Source organism: Rhinolophus ferrumequinum, chromosome 18, assembly GCF_004115265.2.
Source record: "Rhinolophus ferrumequinum isolate MPI-CBG mRhiFer1 chromosome 18, mRhiFer1_v1.p, whole genome shotgun sequence".
Classification (NCBI taxonomy): domain Eukaryota; kingdom Metazoa; phylum Chordata; class Mammalia; order Chiroptera; family Rhinolophidae; genus Rhinolophus; species Rhinolophus ferrumequinum.
This window is the reverse complement of record NC_046301.1, coordinates 57202953-57213058: the sequence shown is the minus strand read 5'-3', so window position 1 is coordinate 57213058 and position 10106 is coordinate 57202953. Positions and strand designations below refer to the sequence as shown.

At 53.4% G+C, this 10106-nt stretch overlaps 1 protein-coding gene across 1 annotated transcript; it reads right to left on the bottom strand.

Annotated features, from left to right (window-relative positions):
* Positions 1-4230: 4230 nt before the first annotated feature.
* Positions 4231-9719, bottom strand: ANGPTL4 (angiopoietin like 4). Its single transcript, XM_033135220.1, has 7 exons — positions 9213-9719; positions 8900-9010; positions 8663-8780; positions 6331-6444; positions 5923-6018; positions 5553-5834; positions 4231-4855 (listed from the first exon to the last, which is right to left on the bottom strand). The coding sequence occupies exons 1-7, from the start codon at positions 9546-9548 to the stop codon at positions 4674-4676; spliced, it is 1239 nt and encodes a 412-aa protein (XP_032991111.1). The 5' UTR covers positions 9549-9719; the 3' UTR covers positions 4231-4673.
* Positions 9720-10106: the final 387 nt, after the last annotated feature.

The window sequence follows — 10106 nt, the reverse complement described above, 5'->3', positions numbered from 1 at the left end:
GATGGTGGAGCTCCTTAGCTAGGAAGGCAGGGAAGGCATCCGGGAGGAGGTGGCATTTGCTCTGAGTCGCAGGTCGGTGTGGAGTTAGTGGTAACAGCGTTTCAGGCAGAGGAAACAGCAAGTGAGAGAGGAGAGCCTGATGGGTCTCAACAGCTAGGAGGCCATCCATGGTGGCTGGAGAGTGGCGTCCAGGGCCCAGACACGAGATTAGGTGAAAAGGCAAGGCTGTGGGAACCAAACCAGGGCAGATCCTCAGAACTTTATCAGCAGGCTCCTGGGCAGTTGGCTTGAAGCCAAACCCCTCCCTACCCCACCACCACTCACCACCCAGCTGCCTGAGAACCATGCTGCAGCCAGGTGGTCAGTGCACTGCTTCCCCAGACAGAGCTGCACTTCGGACCCAGGCCACTAGGCTTTTGCTTTCAGTGTCCTCTTCCTGGAATACCATTCACCGCCCCCATTTTTGTAGAATTTTCATCCTTCTTTGTAAACCATACTCAAGCCACGTCGACCTCATGAAGCCTTTTCTCCTATCTGGGTCACGCTCCCCTCCGGCCCCACCCTAGCATGATGGCCTAGTAAGGATGGCTAATGTTTATATTGGGTGCTCACTGTGAGCCAGACACTGTTCTCAGTCTTTTTCACATCATGTTCCATGAAATCTTGAAATCCTCACAGCACCAGGAGAACAGGAATGGGTGGGGGGCAGGGTAAGGGTCGGGTACAGAACCCCATCCCTATTTTCCAGAGGCAGGAACTGAAGCCACAGAGCTTTAGTGGCCTGTCGTTAGTCACCTAGGATACAGATGTGGTTAAGAGCTCCAGCTCTGGAGTTGGACAGGTCTGGATTCACATCCTGGCTTTTGTTTGGTTCCCAACCATGGTGGTTATTCTTTGTGTTGTTCCTGGGAGTGGAAGGACAGAAAATGCTGGGTTGAAAGAGATGGTGATGGCCGGAGAAAGGACAGGGTAGAGAGATGAGCCCTCTTGCAAGAGCGTGAGAATTAGGAGGGCAAAGCTGGGTGGGACTCCCCACTAGTTCCAATGGGGCTTCCCAATAGTTCCAGTGGGCTCAAGGGAGACTTTCTAAGCCTGCCTGGTACAGGACACCCCCAACAAGGAGCCTGGAGAGGATCTGGCCTATAGTCGACCCTCTATGGGCTGAGGATGTCGTCGTCCATACTCAACCAGAGCCCCCGGGAAGCTACAGTGATGCCAGCACCTTCCAGGAAGAGTCATGGATCACCTATCTAGGGAAAGAGGCTCCCACTATTTCTCCAAGGAGCACTTAAGAGGAATAGTGGAAAGATAGATTCTCCTATTAAAACAGCAGCTGGGTTCAGGGCACAGGCAGAAGCTTTTTCTCAAACATGTGTCCTGGACACAAGAGATCACATAATTCCAGGCTATAAGATATGGGAGATAATTTTAGATGGTGCGTTGAATAACATTGTGTTAGGTCAGCTATGGACATGGTCAAAGCGGCCAGGAGCCAAAAATACCCCTCTGTCAAGTCAGACCCGCCCCCAGGAGCCAAGTCATGCCCCTCTGCCAAGTCAGACCCCTCCCCGCATGACAGACACTGAGGCCCCTGGCGTTTCAGCAGACCGCTGGTGTGATAAGCAACTCCGGACACAGCCGCTCGCGCCCGATCTGTGCTGGGGGGGCCTGCTCATCTGCCACCTCACTCAGCCAACCCCCACCCCAAAAACCGCACATATGCCTCCCTCCCTCGACCCTGGGCGCGACTTCGCCCCGTCTGCGGGACCAGTGAACCTCGCCGGGGAGCGCAGAATAAAGAACTCACTTTCCTCAACCTGCCTGACGAGCCTCATTATCTTGCCGCAAGCCTTACACATTGAACCACAAACCGAGAAAGTCCTACCTTTTCTCAATTCTTAAAATCCTTTATTATCTCTCCAGGAGAGAGGCTTACTCTCTCTGGCTCATATCTCTTGAACAATTTTCTAACCCTCATCTCCCTTTTAAAACAGAACTGGGATGCAGACTGAGAGCCTGCAGTAGGCAACAGAATCAGGCTAGAATTTTCTTACCCATTTACTGTGAAATGTTTAAACACTTAGAAAGTGGAAAGAACTGTACAGAGGATATCTCTGTACTCATATCCCCACCAGTATTTTGCTTTGTCACATATCTACCTCTCTATCCACCCATCCATCATCTTGTTTTTTGATACATTTCAGAGAAAGTTAAAGATTTGGGGGATCTAATGTATTGCACAGTGTTTAGAGTTAATAAGAGTTGCTAAAAAAGATCTTAAATGTTCACACCACAAAAAATAAATGGCATTGTGTGATGTGTGGACGTGTTAGCTAATGCTACTGTGGTAATCATTTCAAAATACATAAATGTATCAAATCAACGCATTGTAAACCTTAAACTTACACAATGTTAATATCAATTATATTGTAATAAAGCTGGAAAACATTAAAAATAAAACAAAGAAAATTGAAGGCATCAGTTGTCTTCACCTCAACACTTCAGCATGCATTTCGTTAGCTAGACTTCAGTATTTGTTTATGGCTCTTTGTCTCTTTTCTTTGAAGATAAAATTTACATACAATGAAATGCACAAATCTTAAGGGGATGCTTGCTGAGACAGAGGCATACACCGGAATAATCCACCTCTATTAAGGGTCAGAATATCACTGTAACTCAGGAAATTTCCATCATGTCCCCTCCCAGTCAATCCCCACTCCACCCTTCCAGGGGCAGCCACTACGTATCACAGATCAGTTTTCTAGCTGGTATTTGAAATCATTGGCATTGTTTTATTTTTGACTTTAGTTTTACTAACCTGCTTATGGGAGGTGATATTGGTTTCTCGTATGTGGTGGAGCTATGTTTACACTTTTAAAAACTAAGTCAATCGGTCCTCATATGCCTGGGAGCTGCTTTATACTGTCATATGGCTTAACTATTAACAGTACACTCCCTTTCACTCTTAAGTGTCTCAGTCTGGACAATCAATTATAGGTCACCCTATCTGTAATGGCAGGGGCTTTAACAGTAAGTTTGGGACTTTTCTCTCACTAGAGTATTCCAAGCACTTAGTACAGGGTTTGCCATGTAGCACGTGCTCGATAAATATTAGTTGAATTTATATATATATATATGTATACATATGTGTGTGTGTATATATATATATATATATATATATATATATTTTAGAGGGCGCAGTTCATAGTGGCCCATGTGGGGATCGAACCGGCAAACTTAGTGTTATCAGCACCATGCTCTAACCAACTGAGCTAACTGGCCACCCCTTATATATGTATTTTTAAAGCAAATTTAAACAAAAACTTACACAGATGTGGCAAAGAATGTGAAGAATTTACCCAAAACACTGCATTAATGTACACACCAGAGCTGGGCTGTCCAAATATGGTAGCCATTGGCCTCTGTGATTATTGAACCCTTAAAATATGGTTGGTCCAAATTGAGATGGGCCGTAAGCATAAAATACACACCAGAGTCCAAAGACTTAGTTCAAAAAGCAATGTCAAATATCTCATTAACTACTTTTATATTGATCACATGTTGAAACAGGAATAGTATTTTTGATACATTGGGTTCAATAAAATATTTCTAAAATTCATTTCACCTGTTTCTTTTTCTTTTTTTTGTTTCTGTTTTTACTTTTTAAAAACTGGGACTGCTAGAAAAAAAATTAAACATGCGACTCACAGTTCTGTCAGCTGGTGGGACACTTAAAAAGTTAATCATGCTTCATGTATAAGTATGATCAAGAAGGGGTTCTCATTTTCTCTGTTACCTGCTTCCAGAGGGATTGAATGAGGGTTTCGTTTTGTAATTTTTAAAAAATTTTTATTGGGGAATATTGGAGAACGGTGTGTTTTTCCAGGACCCATCAGCTCCAAGTCAAGTCGTTTTCAATCTAGTTGTGGAGGGCGCAGCTCACTGGCCCATGTGGGAATCGAACTGGCGACCTTGGTGTTATGAGCACTGCACTCTAACCAGTGAGCCAACCGGCCGCCCCTTGTTTTATAATTTTGAAACTAAAAATGAGATACACATCGTGGAATAATAAATGAAGGAGATGAAAATCAGTTGTCGGAGTGGTGGGGATTACCAGTGTTGTCCTTAAGAGATCTGGGAGTCTTCAGCCTCCACCCTAGTAACATGTTTACGTGGACTTTGAAACTGTCCACTTTTTAAAAACAAATTGAAGGACAAAGAAGAACAACATGTTCTGAGGTTGCTTTTATTCCAAGAGTTGTGCGAGCTCCACCCAAACACTATGGCGCCGGCTCAACCCACAGCGCCCGCATACAACAGCACCGTGAGGCGCTGGGCCCCAGCCAGTCAATGTGACTGAATTCGCCATTGAGGGCCAGCCTGGTTGCTCCTGGTCCCTCTGCGTCTCCCACTCCTCGGACAGGCGAGGAGCAGGCCTCAATGCCCCTTGGTCCCACGCTTGTGGGGTCTGTGTCCTGAAGCCCTGCAGTTCTGTCCTCCAGAGAATATCGCCTGTAGCCCCCCACTCAGAAAGGGGGCCTCTCCAGTCATGGGCTTCTTCTCTGTCCACGAGGTTCCAGATGGCCCCTGCCCAGGCAGGGAATGGCCACATGCTGGGCCAGAGTCAGAGTTACTGTCCTCTAGGAGCCTGGGAATAGGCCCCAGCAAGGAGGCTAGGAGGCTGCTTCGGCCACTGTGGGCTGGATCAGCATGGTGGTGGCCTGCAGCGGGTAGTAGCGGCCCCGCCAGGTCTTCCAGAAGATGCCCTTCTTACGTTGCTGCCGCTGCCGTGGCATGGAGCGGAAGTACTGGCCATTCAGGTTGGAGTGGTCACAGGTACCGAACCACCAGCCACCTGCCAAGGTCAGAGTAAAGGAAACATGGTCAGGCAAGGTCCTTGGGCCTCTCCTGGGGCTGGGCTGGGCTGAGGAAGAAGCTAGGCATTGGTCAGACGGGAGGGCTTTGGCAGTGGTTGTCATATGGAATTCCAAAGAACCCCAGATTGTGCCAGAGGAGCCTCGGGGACTCTGGCCCCGCCAGCCCAGTGACCATACCTTTCACATCTGTGACCGTGGCAAGTTACTTCTCTGCACCTGATACATGGCCAACATTCATTCAAGACTTTGTAACTGTCATTTCTCATCAATTTATATTAGATTGAACCATATGAAATGACCTGTATGCCATCATTTTTGACCCACTGAAAGGCAGTTTGATATGTTTCACTTCGCAGGGCCCGGGCTCTGCCTCTGATTTCATTAGAACATGATGGGGTTTGTCTTGGTGGCTTTGCCACATGCCAGCCACCAACCCACAAATGTCATCTCATTGAATGTTCATAATAATCCTATGAAGTGGGCACGATGGTTGTACCCATTTTAAAGATGGGAAAACTGAAGGTGGGAGAGGATAAGTCAGTTGCCCAAGGGCATGAAGCAAGTCAGCAGAAGATGGGAACGGATGGAACTGGGGCTGAAGGCAGGGCAGGGAAGAAGAAAGGCAGGAAGGGGATGCCCCGGTAGGCAAGACGGGGAGGGACAGGGCTCGCTTACCAGAGAGGCTCTTGGCACAGTTCTTGTCCCCGTGGAGGTCGTGGTCCTGGTCCCAGGTAGAGAAGGGCAAGGAGAGGCCGCTGGGTGTGACAGTGATGGCACCCAGCTTGCTGGCCACGGGTGCGGTGAGCTGTAGGCTGTAGGCCGTGTCTTCGCCACCCAGGTGGACGGGGAACTGCAGCGACTCGGCATTACCCTCCCAGTCCTTCAGCTGCACAGCCAGACGGCTGCCGCGGTCCCCCAAGATCTGGTGCACCTTCTCCAGGCCCAGCCAGAACTCTCCTACAGTAGGAGAGGCAAATGGGTGAGATGGGGACCCACCTCCATGCCCCTCCTCCCTTTGTGCCTCTGGCCATCTGGAAACACCCACCTTGGAGATCTCCAAAGCCAGCCTTGTAGGCTTCCCAGGACTGGTTGAAGTCCACAGAGCCATCCTGGCGCCTCTGAATTACGGTCCAGCCTCCATCTGCCAAGAGAGGTACAAGTTCACAGGAGGACCCTTCTCACAGGGGACCCCAACTCCTCCATCTGGCTCCCAAACCCCAAGCTACCTCCAAACTGAGGGAGGGCAATGCTCCCCTCATTCATCCCAGCAGGACTGGAGGAATGAGATCAAAGGAAGGAATACTGTGGGCTGGCCAGCAAGCTGGGGGTCCAGCCTAGATCACTGTCCCCAGAACCCAGAAGGGAATGGGAGCAAGGGAGGTACGCTGCATTTGACAGAAAGACAACAGGGGCCATGATATTCGGGGTGCCCTGGTGGGCCAGCGCATCCTACCTGAGGTCATCTTGCAGTTAACCAGGAACGGCAGGGACCCCTGTGGCTGGATCTGGAACAGTCCACTTTGCCGTTCTCCGTCTTCAAACAGCTCTTGGCAGTCCCTGGGCAGCCCTGCAGGGCAAAGAAAGGGGTGGGGAGATTGAAGCAGAGAGCAGTCGTGGAGATCTTAGGAAATAGGTATGTCTAGGGCCTGGGCAGCGGGCAACAGGGACATGCGAGGGCAACCCTGAGTTCATGACACCCCCGTTCCACTTCCCTCACGTCTTCCATGGCTCCGTGATCTTCCTCAGCACTGCGTACAAGGCGCTGGGACCGGCCCCTGCACCCACACAGCACGCCCACCTTCTGGGCACACAGTCTTGTCCCACACACCTTCCTGTCACAGCCTTTGTACATGCTGGTCCCTCTGCCTAGGACATCTTCCCTCACACCTTTTTCTGCCTCATTCTAAAGGTCCTAGCTTCTAGAAGGAATCCCTGACCCCAGACCAGGCCAGACCCCTGGAAAGGGGCACTGAGGACTTCCCACTTCCAACACTGTGGTCATCTGGTGGTCTCTCCCCACTCCCTCCATTGAAAGAGGGTTCCTTGAGGCCAGGGACAGGGAGTGCTGTTGGCCCACAGTCTGGTACCTGTGCCCAGGCTGATCCCAGCCCACAGCAGGTATTTAATAAAGACAGTGAATGAATGATTGATGAGTGAATGATTGCAAAAGCTGGAGTGGGATGGAGGCAAGAGTTGAGCTGAGCTGAACAGGCTCTGCTTTGTCTAGTGGGGGATGAGCATCAGGCCTGGATGGGGCTTGAAGGGACAGAGGGCTCTGCCTGGGGTCTCAGGTATCAGAGGGGGAGTTGAATGATGGAGGAGTGAAGGAGAGAGGGAGGGAAGAAGTGAGGAGGGAGGGACAGCTAGGGCTGGTCTCGGGAAGTCCCCACCCCCAGCCCTGCAAAGAAAGTAGGGGAAAGGTCACCCGGGGGAGGTGAAAGGCCCAGGACAAGGGGTGAGTGTGTCTGCACCACTGCAGGGGTGGGGGTGGGCCTAGAATGACTGGAGACACTTTCCGGCCCCTGGGGCAGCTCCCCTTTCCCCTACTTTCCTCTCTTCCAATCAGGACAGGCACTGGTCCAAACCACCAATGTGGCTTCCATTAGCACCAGCTGTTTCTCTCTCCAGCTCTGAACTTTCCCCTACTTGGCGAGAGTGAGCAGGAGTCTGGGAGTCCCCAAATCCACACGTCCACCCCTCCAATCCCCTCCACATACCACAGCCCGGACCTATGCCTGCTGGCCTCACCCAGAAGCCCCTCATCCCAGGCGAGTTTGGGAGAGTGTACTGGACCCTTAGAGGGGTGGGAGGGAAGTGGTGGGGTAGGGTCCCAAGAGCCCTCAAAAGTAGAGGAATCCAGCAACCAGCTGAGGGTGTGAAGGGCGGGGGAGGTCTGAACTTTCCCCCAGTTGGCTGCAGACAGCCACAGATGCCAGGCCTAGTGGGGGGCAGGGGGGACCACAGGGAAGTCAGCTGGGTCTGGGACCCTGAACTGAGGGTGGGGCAGAGACATGGGGAGCTGGGAGCCTGTGTTGACATACACAGACGTGCTTTGGTTGGAGATTTCGGGCGGTTTCAGGCAGACACGTATATTAATAGGACTCAGAACTCCATATGGTGGCAAAGAGCCAGCTCTCTGTGGGGGGCGGGGATGGGAAATGGGAGCGATCAGGCACTTCTGGGCCAAGAGAGTGGTGAGGGACCAGATGTGCAGGTTAGGAGTCCTGGATTTATCAGTGATGCAAGAGTGACTGTGTCTAGCCAGGGAGATGGGGGTCCCCTGCCCTCACTCCCCCTTCTAGATCCACACTCCAAGAGACCATGGGAGGCCAAACCTCAGAACCCCTCTCCCAGGCAGGCATTTGCTGTTCACCCAATGAGGACTCCATACTCCCTAGCTGGCACCCTCTTGTCCACCATGGAGCCCTCCTAGAAGGTTCCAACCTACAAGGAGGTGTCCCTGAGCTGCACCACCCACTTCTTCACACCCCTGCAGCTCAAGTCCCACTTCGACCCTCTTTCCCAACCCCTACTCTATTAGTGGCCAGCAAAGCTTTGGAGAAAGCCCACTGGCCCCCTGGGAAGGAGGGTGGGGTGGGCAGGGGCAGACCTAAGGAGGGAGGTGCCTCCATCAGCCCTCCACCAGAGCCCACAGGGAGCCAGGGCCAAGACCTCTCTCCTTCTCAGTAATGCGGACCTGACAAGGACAGGTACAGGAATGACAAGCATATGTGTGTTGGTGGGTGGGGGAGCTGCCAGAGGACAGCAAAGGGCTGGACACTCACTGTGTGGGTGGCTGATATTGTGAGCAGGGCCAACAAGCTGGGCCATCTTGGGTAGCCTCTTTCTCCTGGCCGGCTTGGTCACTCGGTGGTCCAGGTGCTTGGGGGCAAGAAGGCCCACCTGGGAAAGGATGGGAGGAGGGTGTCAGGTCTGGCTGACTCAGGCTGCCCAGCCTGTCCAACTCCACTCCCAGACCCACAGGTCCAGCTTCGACCCCACGTCGGACAAGCCTCATGCACCTGGCTCTGCAGATTCTGGATTCTCAGGTGCTGCTTCTCCAGGTGCCGCTGCTGCTGGGCGACCTTCTGGAAGAGTTGCTCGATCCTGTTGTTCTGAGCCTTGAGTTGAGTCTACGGAGAGTGTGAAAACCCTCGTGAAGACCTGGCTTTCTGCCGCCAACCTCTCCATTCATCCACCCTTCCATCTTTCCTAGTCTTCCTTTGACACCTGGGCAGGAGAGCTCGGGGAGCCCTGGATGCCCCTTCCGTCCACACCCTTCCAGACCTGCAGGAGAACAGTAGGCGCAGTACCGCCACCCCTGGCCGCACGTACCTGCAGGCTGCGGAGGGTCTCTGGGGCGGTCTCGCCCCCGGGGAATAGACTCGCCGGGACGTTAGGAGGCGCGGCGGACGCCCGGGGTTCCTCGCAGGCGGCCCCGCACGCGCTCAGACGACGCTCCAATGCGCCCAGCTGCCCTCGGGTGCGCTCCACGTGCTCGCGCAGCCCGTGGCCGAGCTGCAGGAGCCCGTGAGCTAGCACGTTCATCTCATCCCAGGAGGCGAAGCGCTGCGGCGGCTCGGGCGGCGCCGGGTGGCCCTGCGCGCTCAGAAACCCAGCCGTGGCGGCACACAGCACCAGGGCTGCTCCGGCCGTCGGTGCACAACGCATCCTTCCGGGTGGCTTGGGAGCGGGTATGCGGGAACTCGGAGACACAGGGACACGGGGGTGCAAGGCGGACGCGGGGTCTGGAGATGCGGGGACCCCGGTGGAGGCTCAAGCGGGTGCAGAAGCCACAGGTAAGATTCAGAGCACGGCCTCGGGCCCTCTGAGTTTAGCGTGTCCCCACGACGCCCCTTTTATAAGGCGGGTGCGGGACGGGGCGGGGCAGACTCAGAGGCGGAGCGCGGGGCGTGCCGGGGAGCGGGGCTGGCTGCGGGGGGTGGGGTTCCGTGCGTTCCGGGCCGTGTGGTTAGGATATGGGGTGCGGGGCGCCCTTTGGATGCAAAACTCTTGACTCCTTCTAACCAGGACCTGCCGTGCTTTCTCTGCCGACCATGGGAGACGTGACAGTCCTTCTCCCCGCGGTCCCCTCCCCAGCACCGGAATTCTGCGCCCTCCACCCCGCCCGGTCGTGGTCAGTAAGGGAAAGGGCGCTGGCGTCTGTGGGGGTTGGGCGCGCGGGAAGCATTCCTGACCCCTTCCGAAAGTCAAAAGCTGGGGAGAGGG